General features: G+C 43.3%; 1 protein-coding gene across 6 annotated transcripts in view; it reads left to right on the top strand.

Moving 5' to 3' along the window:
• The window catches only part of SLC14A2 (solute carrier family 14 member 2), a 506,126-nt gene that overhangs the window by 443,231 nt on the left and 40,371 nt on the right, over positions 1 to 22,524 (top strand). For 5 of the 6 annotated variants that reach the window (XM_040264572.1, XM_040264569.1, XM_040264570.1 and 2 more), the window contains 4 exons: positions 7,312 to 7,492; positions 8,463 to 8,652; positions 15,489 to 15,617; positions 20,198 to 20,390. In XM_040264572.1, coding sequence (XP_040120506.1) covers positions 7,312 to 7,492; positions 8,463 to 8,652; positions 15,489 to 15,617; positions 20,198 to 20,390 — 693 coding nt within the window. Of the gene's footprint in view, positions 1 to 7,311; positions 7,493 to 8,462; positions 8,653 to 15,488; positions 15,618 to 16,647; positions 17,264 to 20,197; positions 20,391 to 22,524 lie in introns of those variants that run through there. The other variant, XM_040264573.1, reaches the window with a different exon arrangement.

The following is a 22,524-nucleotide window of genomic DNA, read 5'->3' as shown; positions in this document are numbered from 1 at the left end:
TTCATGTGCTTACTGGCCACTTGTATATCTCCTTTGGAAAAATGTTTTTTCAAGTACTTTGCTCATTTTTAAATTATGTTACTTGTCCTTTTATGGTGGAGTTGTAGTCACTCTTTTTATATTCTAGATATTAGACCCTTTCCAGATATATAATTTACAAATTATTTCTCCCACTCTGTAGGTTGTCCTTTCACTTTCTTGATAATGTCCTTAGAAGCACAGAGTTTTTAATTCTGATTAAGTCCGATTTATCTTTTTTTTTTTTATTGCTTTGGTGTCATATCCAAGAAACCATTTTCTTATCCAAGGTCAAAAGATGTACACCAATGTTTTAATTGAATGGTTTTATAGTTTTAGCACTTACGTATAAATCTTTTATTCATTTTAAGTTACTTTCTGTATATGATTTTAAGTAGGGATACAATTTCAGTCTTTTAACTAGTGAGTATCCACTTGTCCCAGCACCATTGTTAAAAAGATTATCCTTCCTCCACTGAATTGTCTTGATATTCTTATCAACTATCAATTGACCATAAATATATGGGTTTGTTTCTAGGCTCTAATTTCTATGGGTCCGATTTATAAGTTTATTCTTAAGGTAATACCACACCACCTTGAGCATTGGAGCTTCATAGTAAGTTTTTAAATCAGGAAATATGAGTTTTCCAACTTTGTTCTTCTTTTTCAAGATTGTTTTATCTAATCTGAGATCCTTGAATTTATATTTTAGGATCCAAACTTCAATATCCACAAAAAATAAATAAATAAATAAAAAGGCAACTGACATTTTGATAGGGATTGTATCAAATCTATAGACCAATTTGGAGAATATTGTATCTTAACAAAATTAAGTCATCCAGTCAGTGAGCATAAGCTATCTTTCTTTTTATTTAAGTCTTTAACTTCTTTCAGTGATGTTTTGTAATTTTGAGTGCACAGTTTTACACCTCTTTTGTTGCATTCAATCCAAAATTTTATTCTTTTTCATGCTACATAGATAGAATTGTCTTCTTAATTTTATTTTTAAATAAAAATAAAATCTGTTTTTGTTTGTATACTGATTATCTATCCTGAAAACTTGCTGAATTAATTCATTATCTCTAACAGTTTTTGTGGGTTTTTTTTTGTAGATTTCGTAAGGTTTTCTGTATAAAAGGATGTCTTCAAATAGAGATAGTTTAAATTTGTTCTTTCCAGTTTGGTTCCCTTTTGTCTTTGTTTGTTACCTAACTACTCTGGCTAAAATTTCTAGTACAATATGGAATAGCAGTGACAAGAACAAACATCTTTGTCTTGTTACTGATCTTAGAGGGAAAGCATCCAGTTTCACTATTAAGTGTGGTATTAGCTCTGAATTTTTTTATTATTAGGTTGAGGAACTTCCTTTGTATTCCTAGTTAGTTGATTGCTTTTATCAGAAAGGTTGTTGAGTTTTTCAAATAGTTTTTCTGTGTCTGTTGAAATAACAATTTTCTTTATTAAACAATCTATTGATAGTTTTTATAGGTTGAAACAGTCTCAAATTCTTAGAACTTTCTTTGGTCATAATCTTTTTTATATCTACTGGATTTGTTTTGCTAGTATGTGTTAAGGATTTTTGCATCTATATTCATAAAGCGTATTGACCTATATTTTCTTCCTTGTCATGTCTTTGTCTGGCTTTGCTATCAGGATAGTACTAGCCTCGTAGATTATCTTAAGAGGCGTTCCCTTCTCTTCTGCTTTTTGGAAGGTAGTAGAATTAATTCCTTAAACATTTGGTGCAATTCACAGATGAAGCCACAATTTCTTTGTGGGAAATTTTAGGTTGGTTTGACTTAGTTTTTAACTGATTCCGTTGCTTTACTTTTTTAGGGATCGGTACAAGTTTTCTATTTCTTCTGGTCTCAGTTTTGGTAGTTTTTGTCTTTCTAAGAATTTATACAGTTCATCTAGGTTATCTAATTTGTTAGAATACCATTACTGATTTCCTTATAACCCACTTCTTTGTAATCCTTTTTATTTCTTTAAGGTTGGTAGTAATGTCTCCTCTTCCATTTCTGATTCTAGTAACTTCAATCTTCTCTTTTTTTTTTTTTTGTCAAACTAGTTAAAACTTAAAAGGTCAACTTTGACCTTTCCAAGGAACTGTCTTTTAGTTTCATTGATTTTTATATTGTTTTTCTATTCTCTATTTCATTTATTTTCATTATAATCTGTTCCTTCCTTCCTTCCACTCACTTTGGGCTTAATTCACTGTTATTTTCTAATTTCTTAAAGTGAAAGGTTAGCTTGTTTAGATATTTCTTCTAACATAGGTATTTACTTTTATAAATTTCACTCTATGCACTGATTTAGCTTCATCCCATAAGTTCTGGTGTGCTGTGATTTTGTTTTCATTCATCTCAAAATATTTCCTAATTTCTCCTGTGATTTCCTCTTTGATCCATGGATTATTTAGGAGTGTGTTCTTTAATTTTCACATATTTTACAAATATCCTTCTATGTTTGATTTTCTTTTTTCTTTTCTTCATTTTTAGCTTTAATCCTTTCCCAGTGGATCTCTTTTTTTTTTACTGTTTTTAATTTAAATGTATTGATTTTTAATTGGAGGATAATTGCTTTACAATATTGCGTTAGTTTATGCAGCATATCAATATGAATCAGCCATAGGTATGTGAATGGCCCCTCCCTCTTGCACTTCCCTCCCACCTCCTGCCCCATCCTACCTCTCCAGGATGTCACAGAGCACCAGATTTGAGCTTTCTGCATAACACAGCAAATTTCCACTGCCTTTCTGATTTTACATATGGTAGCGTATATGTTTCAACGTTACTCTCTCAGTTTGTCCCACCCTCTCCTCCTCTCACTGTGTCTGCAAGCCTGTTCTCTGTCTGCAGCTCCTTGCTGCTCTGCAGATGGCTTCATCAGTACTATCTAATTTCACTCCACTGTGGCCAGAAAACATATTGTGTATGATTTCAATCCCTTTACTAATGTTTTTAACCATAAAAATGTTTTACTTATTTGATGGCCCAGCATGGTCTATGGGCTTCCCAAGTGGTGGTGTTCAGTTGCTCAGTCGTGTCCAACTCTTTGTGAACCCATGGACTGCAGCACACCAGGCTTCCCTGTCCTTCACCAATACCCGGAGCTTGCTCAAACTCATGTGCATTGAGTCAGTGATGCCATCCAACAATACCATCCTCTGTCATCCCCTTCTCCTCCTGCCTTTAATCTTTCCCAGCATCAGTGTCTTTTTCAACAAGTCAGCTCTTCACATCAGGTGGCCAAAGTATTGGAGCTTCAGCTTCAGCATCAGACCCTCCTAGTGGCACCGTGGTAAAGGACCCGCCTGCCAATGCAAGAGTCGTGGGTTTGATCCCTGCATTCCCTGGAGAATGAAATGGCAACCATTCTTGCCTGGGAAATCCCATGAAGAGAGGAGCCTGGTGGGCTACAGTCTCTGGGGTCGCAAAGAGTCAGTCACAACCAATCCCAGATGCACACACATCATCTATACTGGAGAAGGTTCCATGTTCCCCAGAAATGGTATATTCTGCTGCTGTTGGGTGAAGTGTCCTACCGATGTCTATTTGGTCTAGTCTATTAGAGTGGTTCAAGTCTTCTGTTTCCTTGATCTTCTATCTAGATAGTCTATCATTATTTTTCAAATGCAGCATGGAAGGCTTCAGTTGTTATTATTGAATCAATTTTTCTTCACATCAATTCTAAAAACTACTGCTTCATAAATTTGGGGGCTTTGTTGTTAAGCATGTAGTGTTTATAATTGTTATATTTTCTTGGTAGATTGATAATTTTATTATTAAACTTTTCTTTCTTACTCTCTAGTAATAATTTTTGTTTTGGCAAAAGGTCTATTTTGCTAATGTAAGTATAGTCACTCCAGCTTTTTTTTTGTTTTAGTAACTGTTTGCACAATATATCTTTTTCCATCCTTACAATCAACTTATATTTTTGAATATAAAGTATGTCTCTTTTAGAGAAGATATAGTTGTATAACTTTTTAAATTCTGTTCTGCAAATTTCTGTCTTTGAAGTGTGTAATCCATTTACATTTAATGTAGTTACTGGTGAGTTAGGATTTATGCCTGCCATTTTGCTATTTACTTTCTATATATATGATATATCTTTTCTGTTTCTGTATTATTTCACTACCACCATCTTTTATCTTAAACAGGTATTTTCTAGTGTATCATTTTAATTCTTCTGTCCTTGTTATGTATATGTTCTAGTTTTTTCTCTGAGTAGTTGTTCTGGATATTACAATTAAATGTCTTAATATATAAAAATATAGTTTGGATTAAATTCAACTTAATTACAATATTATACAAAGCTATGTTACTATATAACTCTATCCTCCTTTGTGCTGTTATTGTCCTACAAATGACATCTTTATATATTGTATGCCCATCGACAATAGAGCTGATTGTGGCTCAGAACATGAGGTTTTTGTTGAAAAATTCAGATGTATTGAAGAAAGTAGGAAAAACCACTAGGCCATTCAGATATGACTTGAATCAGTGGAGGTGATAAATAGATTAGAGGAATTAGATTTGGTAGGCAGAGTGCCTGAAGAACTATGGACAGAGGTTTGTAACATGGTACGGGAGGCAGTGACCAAAACCATCCAAAGAAAAAGGAATGCAAGAAGGCAAAGTGGTTATCCGAGGAGGCTTCACAAATAGGAAAGAAGAGAAGTGCTGCTGCTGCTGCTAAGTCGCTTCAGTCGTGTCCGACTCTATGCGACCCCATAGACGGCAGCCCACCAGGCTCCCCCGCCCCTGGGATTCTCCAGGCAAGAACACTGGAGTGGGTTGCCATTTCCTTCTCCAATGAAGAGAAGTGCAAGGCAAGGGAGACAGGAAAAGATAGACCCAACTGAATGCAGAATTCCAGCGAATAGCAAGGCATATGCCCAAGCCTTTTAAAGCCCCCTTTGGACATCCTAGTTTTTCCTTTTAAGTTTTTGATTAGCTTCTTGTTTTCCTCAATTGTTATCCACCACCTCAGGCACATTTTTTCCCAGTGTTCTCATTGCCTTAATGGAGGAGAGACTTTGAGGGGGCCTCAGTTCACCATTTCTACTGACATCCTCAAGATATTTAAGTTTTGATGCAGGGACGAGGTTAGAGAAATCTGTAGACCATTAAAGTACAGTAGAAACACAATGTGACCCACACATATAAGTTTACATTTATATTACTATATTTTAAAATTAAAAAGAAAAGAAATAGATAAAATTAATTTATTGTTATAGACGTATAGCTGATTTACAATGTATGTTTCAGGTGTACAACAAAGTGATTCAGTTACATGTGTGTGTGTGAGTGTGTGTGTGTGTGTGTTCTTTTTCCGATTCTTTTCCCTGATAAGTTATTGCAATATTTTGTAAAATATTGAGTATGGTTCCCTGTGTTATATAATGGGTCCTTGTTGCTTATCTATTTTATATATGGTAGTGTGTATATGTTAATCCCAAACTAATAATCCCTGCCTCCTCTTTCCCCTTGGTAACCATGTTTGTTTTCTAGGTCTGTGTGTCTGTTTCTATTTTGCATGTAAGTTTCTTTGTATTGTTTTTTTTAGACTCCACATATAAGGGATATCACATGATATTTGTGTTTCTCTGACTGGCTTACTTCACTTAGTATGATAATCTTTGGGTCCACATGTTGCTGAAAATGGCATGATTTCATTCTTTTCATGGCTGAGTAAGAGTCCATTGTATAAATATACCACATTTTCTTTATCAATCCATTTGTCCAACTGATGGACTCTTAATGTTGTTCCCATAGTCTGGCTATTGTAAATAGGGCTGCAGTGAACATTGGGATGCATGTATCTTTTCAAATTGTGTTTTTCCCCATATGTATGCCTAGGAGTCAGAATGCTGGATCATATGGTAGCCCTGTCTTTAGTTTTTCTACATAGTGACTGTACCAATTTACATTCAAACCAAGAGTGTGGGGGGTACCTTTTTCTTTATACCTTCTCCAGCATTTATTGTTCATAGACTTTTTGATGGTGGACATTCTGACTGGTGTGAGGTGATACCTCACTGTAGTCTTGATTTGCATTTCTCTAATAATTGGCGATGCTGAGCATCTTTTATGTGCCTTTTATCCATCTGTAGCCTTCTGTGGAAAAATGTCTGTTTAGATCTTCTGCCCATTTTTTCATAGGATTGTTTGCTTTTGTGATGTTGAACTGTGGCTAATCTAAATTGAAATGTGCTCTAAAATATATTAATCTCTAAAATATGCAAACAGTTCATACAGGTGAAATTAGTTGAGTAATATGTTTTATTTAACTTAATATGTATGAATATATTATTATTTTAATATATAATCAATAGAAAGCATCATTGAGGCCTTTCATACATTCTTTTTTCATACTAAGGCTTCAAAACCCACTTAAGCACATCTCAGTTCAGATTAGCCACATTTTAAGTGCCAAGAGCCACATGTCCTACTGGCTACTATATTGGAAGACATAGTTTTAGAGCAAGGAGTCCTGACCCAAGGGTCCATAAATGGATGGAACTTAGATGGAGAAAAGAATTTATCTTTATTTTCACTAACCTCCAAGGAACCTTAGCATTTACTTCAATGATAAACGCAAGCGATAAACAACAGCCACATTAGTAGTACCTGGGATTTTTGTTGTTGCCACAGATTGGGTTCTCCCAGGAAGCTGACTCCGAGATGGAGATATGGATCTAAGACGTTTACTGGGGTCTGTCCTTGGGTCAATACTTGTAGAGAAGTGAAAGCACCAGGACTGGGCCGAAGTTGGGCTGTGATGTAGTCACAGTAAAGGTCGTGGGTGATCCTACAGCAAGTTCTGGAGCTAGAATAGCCCTATACAGTTGTCCTGAGTTGACATCCCACATATTCACTCATCTCTACCTTGGAATTATAATCGGTATTGGTATTGGATCTACTGCCCCTATATGCACATCGGGTTTTTAAAATATTGTGATAACCGCATTTCAATATAATGGTTTTCATTGCAATCTCATTTTGTGCATTTACAAACATTCTAGAAAGAAGTTCACAGGCTTGCCAAACTACCAAAAAGGATCCACGGACACACAAAGTTAAGAACCCTGCTGTGAGGAATGTGTAGTGGTCCTGGGAGGAGCAGGCCTGCGTGAAGCACTCTAGACAGCATTGCACAATGGACATTTATCTCATAATCCCCTATCTTTATCAAAAAAAAAAAAATCTGACAATCTTCCCTAGCCCCAAACACTCCTGCTCTCAAAAACTCTGTTATTTAATGTTTTATCATGGTTCTTCCTGAAAGGATCTCCGCTCATCCAACGAAGAAAGCCATGTTGTGAAGATTGAAAAACCCAATGAAAAGGATACAAGAAGAGAAAGTGGGTCAGCCCCTCAGGGCTCTGCAGGCCAAGGGGGCATCGGTCTCTTCCAAGCAGTGGGCTACCTCACAGGCGAGATGAAGGAGTACAGGAGCTGGCTGGAAGGTAGGCAGATGTCCAGGGACGAAGCAGCCAGGCCAGGCCAGGGAGCCGGTGCTCCCCCTGGCTTGGACTGGGGAAGCTGCTCCCTTACTTACCCATGGCAAGTCCCGGCCCCAAGCTGGCTCTGGTGAGCATAATGTATCCTACCATCTGAATTGCCATGATTTCAGAATTCAGTGCATTTCACTGACTTTAGCTCTTGGCCAGTGCTTCACTCCTACCTGGAAAAGATATAGGGCAACCACAGTAGCAACATGTAAGCCATTTTCTAACAAACTAAATGGTCATTCCTTCACTTATTCCACAGTCATTTTTTATGTGCCAATAAAATGTTGGCCTCACACTCCCCAGTGTTCCCAGGTTCTTTCCTTATAACATCATTCATCTGCCAGTTTCCCTTAACTAATGTTGCCACAAATACCACCCCCACCCTCCTCTCCCTCACCTGCCGCCCACTTGCATAGGTTGTCCTGGAAACCAAGCCAGGGAATGAGATAGAACATATGTCAGTCTTCAGTGTCAATGCATAACTCAATGCTAATTTCACAGCTGGGCTAAAATCGTTTCTTTCCCAGCTTTTTTTTTCCCTCCAGACCAGTTTCTTTCCTACTCAGATACCAGCCCTCAACTGAGCCATAGAGTTCTACACAAAAGGAGTTTACTTCCCTCCCCACCTCTTCCTTTGGACCAATAAATTTCCCTTGGAATGATCCTTGAGCTTCCTTGCCAACCAAGCTGATGGCTGGAACAGCACTAAATTGGTCTCAGCATGGCACTCAGTCTGTACGACAGAACTGACAGCCACTGTGGACTGACTGCCAGGCCCCTCAGAGGCTCAGGCTCGGCACCCGGAGGAATGAGAGGCGATGTCCCCACTCGCGCGGCCCTGTCTGCTTTGGTTGCCACGCCAGCCAGCGGCCCGGCAGGGAAGCACAGGCTCAACCCTGCTGATGACTCTGCCTATCTCTTTCAGATAAACCCCTGGCCTTCCAGTTCACAGACTGGGTTCTGAGGGGGGCCGCTCAGGTGATGTTTGCCAACAACCCTCTCAGCGGGTTCGTCATCTTCATAGGGCTCCTGATCCAGAATCCCTGGTGGACAATTACGGGAGGTCTGGGGACCGTGGTGTCAACTTTAACTGCCCTCATCTTGAGCCAGGACAGGTGAGTTCCTCTCTGTGAGGGTCTTGGTTTCTCGGAGTAGAAAGGTGGAGAAGCAATTACTTGAGTGACCAGCCAACTGTACCCTAGTATCAGCCAACCAGTTTCCTGAGAATCACCTTTGAACATGTCACTGGAGTTCTTCACACAGTGTGCTCACAGCAAGTGACAGCGCCAGGCTCCATTTGGCTGTAGGGCCTTCTGGAAACGTTCCCTCAAAGGCAGGTGCACTGTTCTTCCTCATGGAGCCTACCATGCAGTTGAGGGAGATAGAACTGACAGACAAGAAATGTCTCTGAATAATACTAGGCAGTATACATACGGGAGAGTTCAGAGCAGGCAGACATCTCTACGTGTTGGGAAGGTTAGAGAGGGCAGCCTTGAACTAGTAGCGCTGATGTGGGAGAGTGGAAGGCCAGCAGGCAAGAGGGTAGTGCCGGGATGGTTTAGAGAAGGGAACAAACAGGAGCGGGAAGCTCAGTGGCAGGCAGGGGGGAGCGGCCAGCTCTGCACCAGGGGCCACAAATTCCAGTAACAATAGGTAGCATTTTATTGAACTGACCTTTGCCATAAGTTATGGTTCCCAAACTTTCCTGATGGCCAGAATCACCTGGAGTGATTGCTAAGGAATGTAGTTTCTCACCTCGCCCCCATTCTCCCTCCTTCCCAGAGATGTTCCCTTTCAGCGGATCTGGATATGGGGGTGGTGTTTTAAATAAGATTCTCCTGGGTGCTTCTGATGACCAGAGAGGTTTAGGAATGCCCATGTCCTCTTTTTTTTTTTAATTTGGGGTCACAAATCCATTCACAAATCATGAATGGTCAGCAGCATTTAAAATTTTTTTTTAATTAAAATAACAGCATAAAATAAAACAGATTACATAGTAAAGTATTATTTTGTGAAATTTTTGTTTCGATCATGTTGTGTGTGTGTGAGAGAGAGAGAGATAGAAATTGGGTCATACTATGAAATACATTCCTTCCTTACTATGGAGCACTGTCAAAAAGATTGAAAAATACCTTTCTGCCTTGTTACCTGTGGTTCTTCCTGTGACTTCACAAAGCAGACAGTGAAGGTAAAAGCGTTCACATTTTGCAAGTGAGAGAAAGGAGGCTGGGAGTTGCTCACGGACGGTGCCATGACCAATGGGCGGCAGGGCTCAGATTTAGACACGTGGCTTCTCCCGCTGGCACATGGACAGGGTGGACAGCAGAGCCAGAGGCCCCTGGTGACCCCAGAGCCTGGGGAACGATCCAAGCTGCTTGTGTTGTAACCAGTGCCCCAGTCCTCCAGCCACCCGACATTCCAGCTCCACCAAGACACACGCCAGCTCTAAGCTCGAGGGCCATTCCAGGTCAGATGGATGAGAGGCTGAATTCTTCAGCGTGAAGTTCTGGCGAGTGACAGGAGAAATGCACTCCAGCCAGGATCTGTGTCTTGGCTTCTAGCACTGGGCTCCCTGTTCCTTGCTGCCACTTACCTAAAGCCTCCCAGCAGCTGACACATAACTCGCCTCTGACAGGATCAGCTCTTGTCCTTTCTGCTCCATCGTTGTTTGCCAAAAATCCCCTGAGGTGAATTCCGTCTAGCCAACCTACAGGTCATCTTCAAGAAGCCCAGGTTCCTTCCTGATCTGACAGTTGTTTCTCCCCATTCCCTGCTGACCATAATCCACTGGAAAAGTTGCCAAGTCATTCAAAGAGTTGCTCCATGGATTTTTTTATTTATTTTTTTTTTGCTCCCAGTTTTACAAGGGAAACACACACCTTGCCTGCCTAATCTTCCCAAATGTCCTGATTAAGAATCTAAGACAAGAGTGCATTAGGTAAAAACCCAATCCCTCAGCCGGATTCCAAAGCCTTCTCTGACAGGCCTCACCCAACCTAACACACAGCATCACGCTCTTCCCAGCTGAGAACTTTTGCTTCTGCCTATCTAATCTAGTTGTTGCCGTTCAGTCACTAAAGTCATTTCTGACTCTCTGTGACCCCACGGACTGCAGCACACCAGGGGCCTCTGCCCTTCACTGTCCCCCAGAGTTTGCTCAAATTCATGTCCACTGAGTTGGGGATGCTGTCTAACCATCTCATCCTCTGTTGCCCCCTTCTCCTTTTACCCTCAGTCTTTCCCAGCATCAGGGTCTTTTCCAATGAGTCAGCTCTTCGAATCAGATGGCCAAAGCATTGGATCTTCAGATTCAACACCAGTCCTTCCAATGAATATTCAGGGTTGATTTCCTTTAGGATTGACTGGTTTGACCTCTGCACAGTCCAAGGGTCTTTGGTGCTTTGTCTTCTTTACATCTATACATGATGTACATGTACATCTCACATCTGTACATGCCTACTGGAAGCACCAAAGTTTTGACTATATGGACCTTTGTTGCAAGCTGATTTCTCTGCTCTTTAATAGGTTTATCATATCTTTCCTTCTAGCAAGCAAGCTTCTTTTCCTTTCGTGGCTGCAGTCATGAAAGTGATTGGAAAGGGCAGCCCACAGTGATTTTGGACCAAGAAAATAAAATCGTACACTGCTTCTACTTTTCCCCCTTCTATTTGCCACAAAGTTATGGAACCAGATGCCATGATCTTAGTTTTTTGAATGCTGAGCTTTAAGCTAGCCTTTTCACTCTCCTCTTTCACCCTCATCAAGAGGCTCTTTAGTTCCTCTTCACTTTCTGCCATTCGAGTGGTATCATCTGCATATCTGAGGTTGTTGATATTTCTACTGGCAATCTTAATTTCAGCTTGTGATACATCCAGCCCAGCATTTCACATGATGTACTCTCCATATAAGTTAAATAAGCAAGGTGACAATATACATACTTGTCATTCTCCTCTCCCAATTTTGAACTAGTCAGTTTTCCATATCCAGTTCTAACTGTTTCTTCTTGACCCTCATACAGGTTTCTCAGGAGACAAGTAAGGTGGTCTAGTACTCCCATCTCTTTAAGAATTCTTCATATTTTGTTGTGATCCATAGTCAAAGTCTTTAGCATAATCAATGAAGCAGAAGTAGATGTTTTTCTGGCACTCCCTTGCTTTTATCATGATCCACCGAATGTTGGCAATTTGATCTCTGATTCCTCTGCCTTTTTTAAATCCAACCTGTACACCTGGAAGTTCTCAGTCAACATGCTGCTGAAGCCTAACTTAGAGGATTTTGAGCATAGCCATCCTAACCTGTGAAGCGAGCACCATAGCACAGCAGAGGGAACATTCTTTGGTATTGCCCTTTGGGCTTGGAATGAAAACTGACCTCTTCCAGTCCCGTGGCCTCGGCTGAGTTTTCCAAATTTGCTGGCATATTTAGCGCAGCACTTTAATAGCATCATCTTTTAGTATTTTAAACAGCTCAGCTAGAATTCTACCACTTCCAGTAGCTTAGCCTCTTGATGAAAGTGAAAGAGGAGAGTGAAAAAGTTGGCTTAAAGCTCAACATTCAGAAAACGAAGATCATGGCATCCGGTACCCTCACTTCATGGGAAATAGATGGGAAAACAGTGTCAGACTTTATTTTGGGGGGCTCCAAAATCACTGCAGATGGTGACTGCAGCCATGAAATTAAAAGACGCTTACTCCTTGGAAGAAAAGTTATGACCAACCTAGATAGCATATTCAAAAGCAGAGACATTACTTTGCCGACTAAGGTCCGTCTAGTCAAGGCTATCGTTTTTCCTGTGGTCATGTATAGATGTGAAAGTTGGACTGTGAAGAAGGCTGAGCGCTGAAGAATTGATGCTTTTGAACTGTGGTGTTGGAGAAGACTCTTGAGAGTCCCTTGGACTGCAAGGAGATCCAACCAGTCCATTCTGAATGAGATCAGCCCTGGGATTTCTTTGGAAAGACTGATGCTAAAGCTGAAACTCCAGTACTTTGGCCACCTCATGCAAAGAGTTGACTCATTGGAAAAGACTCTGATGCTGGGAGGGATTGGGGGCAGGAGGAGAAGGGGAGAACAGAGGATGAAATGGCTGGATGGCATCACTGACTTGATGGACGTGAGTCTGAGTCAACTCCGGGAGTTGGTGATGGACAGGGAGGCCTGGCATGCTGTGATTCATGGGGTTGCAAAGAGTCAGACACGACTGAGCTACTGAACTGAACTGTTCTTAGTTCTTCCTAAGGCCCACTTGGCTTCACACTCCAGAATGTTTGGCTCTAGGTAAGTGACCACACCATCACGGTTACCCAGATCATTAAGACCTTCCTTCTGTAGTTCTGCTGCGTATTCTTGCTACCTGTTGCGAATCTCTTCTACTTCTGTTAGGTCCTCCTTTGTGGTGCCCTTCCTTATATGAAATATTTCCTTTATATTTCTGGTTCTCTTGAAGAAATCTCTAGTCTTTCCCATTCTATTGTTTTCCTCTATTTCTTTGCATTGTTCATTTAAGAAGCCCTTCTTATCTCTCCTTGCTGTTCTCTGGAACTCTGCATTCAGTTTGGTATATCTTTCCCTATCTCCCTTGTCTTTTGCTTCTCTTCTTTTTTCAGCTATTTGTAAAGCCTCCTCAGACAACCACTTTGCCTTCTTGCATTTCTTTTTCTTAGGGATGGTTTTGGTCACTGCCTCCTGAATGGTGTTACAAACCTCTGTTCATAGTTCTTCAGGCACTCTGTCTACCAAATCTAATCCCTAGAATCTATTTCATCATCTCCACTGTAAAATCTAATTCTACTTCCTGCAAATCCCTCCTCCTCCAGGGAGCCACCCCTGAGTCTCCCGGTGCTCTCTGAACCCTCCTTTCTCTTTGAACAATCACAGAATATACCCCCATACCATATGGGATGGTTCTCTGCTTTCTGAGTCTGCTCTCACTGGCTACGTTGAGAACAAGAATTCCATCTCAGATGTTCCATATTCCACTACAGTGTCTAGCAAAGACTCCAACTTCATTTCTGGAAGGTCAGTGACATGTTTTACATTAAGGCTCTAAGCACCCTACATGACATCCATACACACATCATTCCGAGAAGCCCCAGCTTCACCACGGTCCCCAGAAAACCACTGATGTAGCTGCAAATCCTAGTCATGACCTATACCAGTCCCCTCCACAATGCCTACCGGCCTATCCCCACTCCCCCCACACCGCTTCTCCCTGTCCACCACTCCTTCTTCCTTGCACGCTCACTCCCCAATCCTTACTTCTCCTACCCCACCCCCACTAGTCCAAGAAGGCACTTTACCACTGCAGCCTCAAGTTCAGCAGCACTGATGCCACGGAGTCCTGGAGGAATGTGGTTCTAGTGAAGGTCTTTGGGGGCATTGAGTTTGCACCTAATTTTATATTTTTGATGGTCAAGGTAGGGATGTAAGGTGATGGGTTTCCTTTTGACAATCAAACCAGAAGCCACCAAAGTTTTGTTACAGAAGGGTCCAGGGAGAGGACTTGCCATGGGGAAGGGCAACTGTGGAGGCAGCCCTTAGATGCCCCCCTAATTTTATCTCCCCTGAGTTCCTTTATTTGATTCCTCCTGTTCCTATACACCCTCCTGCCAATGTGGGTCAATGGTTTCTGCTCGATTTTCCCAAATCAGCTGTTATTAAAACTAAAAGAGGACTAAATTCTAACATGGAACAGAAATGAGAAAACACAGAGAAAATGCAAACACCCTTAAAGATAATGATTTTTTTTTTCCCAAAAAACATAGGTTTCTAGTCCTGAGGGGATTCTGAACTCCAATGGTCTTTCCTCTTGCCCTGTTATTTCTCAGCCCCCTGCCTGCTCCCAGGAGCCCCTAAAGACCCAGATGTCCTAAATCCTATACAAGTGTACCCACACAAGTGCCCCATGTTCAGCTTCTCTTGTTGGAAACTTGATACGCTTGCCCACCCTCTCCCCTGCCCGCCACTCCCCTAATCTGGCTGAGCTGATCTCCTGCTCACTCCACAACGGGAGGTCCCCCTGTTCTAGACCTAAGCCGTGGCCTCTGCCAGGCAGGAGCCTCCTCTGGTCAGAGCACCCTTCCTCCATCACAGGACATGATGCTTCCAGATGCCTCTGCCTGTGAAACAGTCAGTACCTGGTAGGATTTAACATGCACTCACATCCATTCAACAATTCCTTGTACAGACACTGTTGACTGCTGTTGACACGCACGTCAGATGAGCATTGGCCCCATGAAGCTTTCAGTGGAGGGCAGTGGAGACCACAGCACACAAATCTCATTCTCTGTGGGGGCTTTGCAATGCTATTTTCCCAGTCTCATCTCTTGCCCAGCAGAGCAATGGGAAGGGTCAAGGGCAGAGTTCACTCGGATCAGGGAGAGTTTGGGTGCACCCAGGCATCTCTGATGAAGCAGAAGGAGGCAAAGCTTGGATTCTAGGGCACCTCTGGTCCTCCTGCCATACCGGGTGTGGGGAGGCACGTGGGCCTCACAGAGGACACCCCTTGTCAACTCTGGGGACAACCTCAGACAGGAGAAAGCACTCAACGTCAGAAAGTCATAGTGTCACACAGCACAGTCAGAACACACACTCTCCTCCCTGCCTCCCTTCTCTTCCTCCTGCCCTGTCTCTTTCACACACGCGTGTGCATGCACACACACATATACCTTCCTGGTGTCAGGTTTCTATTAGACTTCCCTCCATATCAAGGAGCCTAGATTGCCCTGACTTGCAAAGGAGATCTTATACACAAAGTGCATCATTTAATTCCAGATCAATGAGAGTAATCACGTGTGTGTGTGTGTGTGTGTATATGTGTGATCTAGAAAGATACTAGCAGCAGGGTGACTACCCAATATTCATCAAGTGAGCTGATGTTTTTCTGTTAGCACCAGGAAAGGGCCACGTGAGTGCCCCCAAATTTACACGGTAACTGTGTTTTCACCCCCAGGGCTGCCATCGCCTCGGGTCTGCACGGGTACAACGGGATGCTGGTGGGAATGCTGATAGCCGTGTTCTCTGAGAAGTTAGACTACTACTGGTGGCTTCTGCTTCCTGTGATCCTCACAGCCATGTCCTGGTGAGGCGCCTCCTTCCTTCTGCTTCCACACCTACAGGGACCCAAGGCGTTGTGTCTGACGCTGGCATGGGGCCCAGTGTCTTCTTCAAAGGCTGGCTTGTCTCCCAAGAGTCCAGGAGTTTGTTGTAACATGAGGGGGTCATTTTGAGTTGGGAATAATAGGGACCTTTCAAAGGCCAAATGCCACATGTTTTAATGTTGGCTCATTCTTTACTGTTTATGGCTGGGCTGGGTCTTTGCTGCACACGGGTTTCTACAGGCATGCTGAGCGGGGGCCACTCTTCCTTGACATAGGTGGGTTCCCACTGCAGTGGCTCTTCCTGTCGTAAAGTAGGTTCCTGAGTGCGTGGGCCTCAGCGGTTGTAGCACAGGCTCAGTTGTCCCACAGCACGTGGAATCTTCCCAGACCCGGGATTGAACTCACGTCCCCCACCTTAGCAGGTGAATTCTTAACCACTGGACCACCAGGGAAGCCCACCACATAGGTTTTACTGTGCTGATAAACTCCTCTTTATGATAGGCTTGCTAATGAGGGCTAACACTTACCAAGTATTTTCTAAGTGCCTGGCACCTTACTACACAAGGGAGGACTATTACTGTCCCCAGTTTACAGAAGGGAAGGGGAGGCATGCAGAGGCTGCGTAACCTACCCCAGATGATAAATCCAGAGTCTGCACTATTCAACTCCAGGCTACATGGGAATCATCTATCCAGCGGCCTAACCAAGACCCAAAAGCTGAAATTTCACTTCTAACAAAATCAGAGAGTTTGCTTGGGACAAAATGTCTCTGTTTAAAGCATAGAATCTTTGAACAAGAAGCATCAGTTAAGGTCTTGCTGTGCAATCGCCTCATTTTTCAAAATAAAAAAGTCAAGATGAAGGGTGTTACGAACAAATAGGCCTTTTACACACATGACGCCCAGTTCACTTGAACCTGCAGTGAGTCTGTAGCGTCACGCCCACTGCTGCTGGTCTACAACTCTCCGACATGCTGTCTGATTTTTAACATCTTTCTCTGGTTTCAAAGTTGGGAGTTACTAAAACCCGTCAGTTTAATTTAGTTTAAGTGCTGTTCCAGCACTTTCTAGTAGTGTTTGCAAATAAATTAAGACATTAAGCATTCTGGGCAATTTACATTTCTTCTTAGGATTTCCTCCTTAATGTATCGCGACAAAATGCTAAGGCAGTCATTTCTGTGGTGATTTCCTTAATGCCCCCCACATGCCACGCTGCAGAAGGAGGAGGGCCTGTCTTTATTTGCATCCATTTGGTTTATAACTGCAGAGATTAAGCCCCTAAGCCACAGAGCACTGGATGCCAGTGTGTCTGTAGTGCCCTCGCCCTACCTTCACTTCCCAATTTAAAATGAAAAAAAAAAAAAAAAATTTGAGCACCTCTACCCTGGCACTTCACTAAGCCATCCATGCAGTCCTAGAAGCCAGTCCACAGGGCAGAGACTAGTAGTGCCAGAGTTCCCCAGCAAACTACAATTTGCTGAGGGCCTTCATTGTCCGGGGATTGTTCTAGATGGTGGGGACAGCTGTGACCAAGAGAAGGTCTGCATCCTCTGGGAGCTTACATTCTTCTTGGCAAAGAAAGAAATAAATTCATAAATTGTTCATTAAAAAGATCCTTTCAAGATGTGGTAAGTGCTTTAAGGAAAGCAAAACGGGGCAAATGGGAAGGAGTGGTCCAGACTCGCATGGTCAGGGAAGGCCACTTTGCAGAGGGGATATTTAAACAGTCACCTAAACGACAAGAATGTACCTGCCATTTGAAGTCGCAGGCAGAACCAGCAGCATGTGAAAAAATTCCAACTAAAACAGCATGATGTGTTCAAGAAACAAGACCAGTGGGGCTGAAGCCCAGTGAATGAAGCAGGGGTGGCAGGAGGCGAGGGCAGAAATAATGAGGGCCATGTTCTATGCACCACATGACTCCAGGGAGCCTTTTTATTAATTGAAATATTGTTGCTGTACAATGTTATATAAGTTACAGGTGTGCAATATAGTGATTCACAATTTTTAAAGATTATATTCCATTTATAAATATTATAAGATATTGGTTATATTCCCTGTGTTGCAAATATATCCTTGTAGCTTACTTTGTACCTAATAGTTTCTACCTCTCCAGTAAGCCTTTCGATTTTTACTACAGCTGTGGTGAGAAGCAGTTAAAGGGCTTTAAGCAGACGAGTGGAAGGATGTGGATAAATTAAAACAAATCTCTCTCCTCGCAGTGTAGAGTGGATTCTAGCTGGGACAGGCATGGATGCTGGAAGTGTAGTTAGGAGTCTGCTGCAATAACCCACAGAGGACAGAAATGTTTTGACTAGAGCCATGTCCATGAAGGCAATGAGAAGTGGCTACGCTTAGGGTATATTTTAAGGACGGTGAAGGCAACAGGACATTCTGGGAGGCTGTGGAGCATGATGAGGCAGGGAGGAAAGAAGACTCAGTGTGCTCCTATAATCTGCCTGAGAACTTGGGCTGATAGAAAAGGCAGGGATAAAAAGCAAGCTGATGGTGGGAGACAGGACACAAATCAAGAGTTCTGTTTGGACACATTAAACGTCAGTCTTCTGAGTAGAGATGCTGAGAAAGACATTGGATGTGCAAATCTGAAACTTAGTGATCTGGTCAAGATTAGAAAATAGTAGCATATAGAAGATACTTCATCCTGGAGACTAAAGACAGTCACGCAGAAAGAGAGTGTTCGAACAGAGAAGACCCAAGACAGAGCTGTAGGATCCTCCAGCATTTAGATGTCTGGCAGAAGAGGGGAAGAACCGCCAAAGGGGACTTGAGGAGCGCCTGCAGAAGCAACGAAGTGCAGTGTCGTGGTACCCCTGACAGAAGGGTCTCAATCCCTGATGGAAGGGTTGAGGATCCAACTGTCAAATGAAAGGGGCAGAGACTGGCCATGGATTCAACAAGAGAGACGACATCTGTGAGCTGGACAAGAGCCATTTCCATGGTGTGGGCAGAACATATACCTGATGGGAGTGGGTTCAGTAAAGAGGGGAAAGAGAAAGATTGGGGACAGCAAAGGCAGACTAGTCTTGAGTGTTGCTGTGCAGGAGGCAGAGAAATGGGGCAATAGCTGGTGCAGAAATCAGGTTAAAGGGGGAAGATCTTTATGTTAGAAGGTGCTAGAGCACTTTGGCCTTCCCAGGTGGCTCAGTGGTAAAAACTTCAGCTGCAACGCAAGAGCACAGGAAACCCGGGTTGGGTCCCTGGGGAAGGAAGATCCCCTGGAGGAGGAAATGGCAACCCACACCAGTATTCTTGCCTGGAAAATCCCACGGACAGAGGACCCTGGGGTGGGCTACAGTCCATGGGGTCGCAAAGAGCTGGACACGACTTAGCGAGTGAGCAGACACACACTAGAGCATGTTATGGATTTATGAGGGTGACCTGGAGAAAAAGGAGAGGTTGAAGGTGCAAAAGAGAAAGGACAGAACTGCAGGAACCAAGACTTCGAGACAGGCTGAATCCCAAGTACAGGAAAAAGAATTAGCCTGAGAAGAGAGCAGGAACACTCCATTATATGAAAAGGCAGAGAGGCAGAGTGTGTGGGGACAAAGCAGTTGGAATACGATTCTTATGGTCAGGAAGATAAGGCATTTCTCATCATGTCATTTCTGTTTTCTTAATGAAGTAAAGCAAGGTGGTTAGTGAAACTAAAGGGAGACAGAAAGCAAAGATTTAAGGAGAAAGGAGAAAATGTGAAATAGTTGTCTCAGCAAATTGGAAAGTTAATTTGCTAGGGATCTATAGTAGGGATTAGGGCAGGCTTAAATGCCTGTTTGAGACTGATCATCCTTAATTAAAAGTTACCCAATCAACCGCATCACATGAGTTCAAGTTTGGCCCTGCAGCTGTGCACCTGTGCACCTGTGGGAGGCATAGGGCACTGGATGCCAGGCGATGGTCCTTTCAGAAGAAACTGAGATGAGGCAAGGTAAATTTCCTAGTGCTATTCACTCAGCCTTTAAGTGTAGGAGTTAGGATTTGCACCTCACTCCCTCTTTCTCCAAAATCCGTGCTCTCTACAAGGAAGATGAAAAGAACACAGGACACAATCAACTGAAGGTTTCATTTTCACATGCTGGTTCCCAGAATAGTTCCAAGCACTTCAGCTGAATTCAAGCCTGTGAGTTTCCTATGTCCATAGCAGCCTCCCCCTAGAAGGTTATTTAAAGCATATATTCTAAATGTCATCACAGCCCAAGATACATCATGATGTACCTTATAATGATCCAAAGGCAATACATGCCATTTTGTAAGGATTAGATTTTGTTTTCTTGGTTTAAGAAACAAAGAAATATGTAAATTATTTTATAAAGTTTCCTACTGAAAACAAGTTATAAGACTTTTAAATTTTGTTTCCCAAAGATGTAGACTTATATTGAACGCTGGCTTATATCCAGTTCCAGGTCAGTGGACCACTAGATTCTCAAGGGAGACGGGAATGACTGTGTCAGGGAAAAGGGAACAGTGAGTGGCCCAGTGAGCGGACTAGACAGTGTAGACCAAAGATTGATGACAGCAATTAATCTTTTCTCTTTCATCTCCAGCCCCGTCTTTTCTAGTGCTTTGAGTTCCATCTTCAGCAAGTGGGACCTCCCTGTCTTCACGTTGCCCTTCAACTTCGCCCTGACTCTGTACCTGGCAGCCACCGGCCACTACAACCTCTTCTTCCCCACGACGCTGGTGGAGCCTGTGTCTTCAGTGCCCAACATCACCTGGTCGGAGATTGAGATGCCCTTGGTAAGTCGCCAACGGCAGGTGTGGGGGGGCCTGTTTCCACTGCAGCCATCTCAGTCACCACTCTGTGGATTACTCAGGCTCTCAGCTTCTCTGCACCTCCAGGAAATGATGCATCTTAGCAGAGAGGAGCACGGGAAAGGGTCACTGCCACCTCCACATCTTCTTTCCATGACCCCCTACTGGAGATCTTACATGTACCAGGCTTGTCATCAGACACTGAGCATACACAGAAAATAGGACAACATCCCTGCCTTCAGGACACCTACAATCTGCCCAGGGCAACAGATGATAAACAAGGGTACAGATAAGGGTTAGGCTGGCAATACAGAACGGTGGCTTTGAGGGGAAAATATTAAACAAGATGAATAGGTAGGTGGAGGGTCACGGCACTGAAATAATATTTAAAATTAGGAATTTAAAGATATTAGCAATAGGAGAATTTCCTGGATGTTCAGTGATTAAGACTCCAAGGTTTCATTGCCAAGAGCCCAGGTTTGATCCCTGGTTAGGGAGCTAAGATCCCACAAGCCACGAGGCATGCCCCCTGCCCCTGCCAAAAAAAAAAAGATATTATCAATAGAAGATGGGGGTAAATTTTTGTGTATTTTCCATTTCAGTGGCTCTCAAGCAGGGATGATTTTTTTTTCCCTCTTAGGGACGGTGAATGTCTACAGAAATGTTTTAAAAGTCAAAACTAGGTGGAATGTACCACTGGCCTCCAGTGATTAGAGGCCAGGGATGCTATTGGACCTCCTACAATGCACGGCCTTCTCCCCACAGCAAAATTAACCAGCCCAAAATGTCAATAATGTCAAAGCTGAGAAACCTTGCCTTATGTCCTGATATCCACACATATACAAATGTATTTATTCTACTGATCTCTAGCAATCAGACATAAAGGGATATAATAAAGATCTCACACAAGATTAAATATATAGAATTGTAAAATTTTGACCTTGTTAGTGCATATTAATGGACAGCCCCATGGACTGTAGCCCACCAGGCTCTGTTGTCCATGGGGATTCTCCAGGTAAGAATACTGGAGTGGGTTGCTATGGCCTCCTCCTGGGGGATCTTCCCAACCCAGGGATCAAACCCAGGTCTCCTGCATGGCAGGCAGATTCTTTACCATCTGAGCCACCAGGGAACCCCTGTTAATGAATACAGGGATAGCTAACAGCTTACCTTGAAGCAAATTTATCATGTACCAGACACTGTTCGAAGCCCTTAGCTTACTAACTCATTTAAACCTCACCATAACCCAATGCTAACTACCATCATCCTCTTTTACAGATGGAAAACCTAAGGCACAGGGAGGGTTAGTTGCCCAAGATCAAGCTGTAGCTGGTGCTTCAAATATTGTTCACAAAATCTGATTTCTGAGCCCTCCCCACCCAGCCCAGCCCTGCATCTCGATGAGCTTAGTGTGGGGCTCGGTGTGGCCCTGGTGCCGAGCAGACATCAGGCGGCATGCACAGCGCAGGCCCTGGAGGCTCAGCCACACCCTGAGCCTGAAACTGTCAGGAAAGGGAGGCCTCCCCCGTCCCTCATGGCAGACGCTGCTGCCAACACTGCCAAACTCTTTTTAAAGTTTTTGTCTTGTTAGAAGTTTTATCTGGGGCTGGGGCTGGGGCTAGAATGGGATCAGAGGCAGGGTTAGGGTCTAAATCCAAGCCAACGGAAAAGACAGAGCCCTGTGTTTAAGTGAAAGCCCGCTTTCTCAAACGGAAAACTACTGGGGTCAGAGCGGGAATGAAACGAACTGAATGATCAGCCATCTGCTGGCTGGACACACTGCCTCAGGGCACAATCTGCTGTCCCTGAGCCCTGCGGGTGAAGCTGGTCTGAGTGACAGCCACGCGGCATGCGGCACTGCAGGAGAAAAAGGCCCACTGGGCCCCCGACCCGCCCTGCATGGTGAGGCTGTGCCACCCCGTGCTGAGAGAGCAGAGCAGAGACGGCCACTTGGAAGAGATGCTTCTTATTCATCTTCAAACAGTAAAAAGCATTAGGAGCCAAATCCAGGTTCCCTGAGGCCCAAGCTCACCCTCTGAGCTCCCCCGCACCGCCTCTCTGACCACTGACTCCTTTCCTTCTACATCATCCAGATCTGAGTTTTGACCAATCAGCGCCA

This window comes from Oryx dammah, unplaced genomic scaffold (assembly GCF_014754425.2).
Source record: "Oryx dammah isolate SB20612 unplaced genomic scaffold, SCBI_Odam_1.1 HiC_scaffold_22, whole genome shotgun sequence".
In the NCBI taxonomy this organism is placed as follows: Eukaryota; Metazoa; Chordata; class Mammalia; order Artiodactyla; family Bovidae; genus Oryx; species Oryx dammah.
The sequence above is the reverse complement of the archived record's forward strand: the minus strand, read 5'-3'. Positions and strand labels throughout refer to the sequence as shown.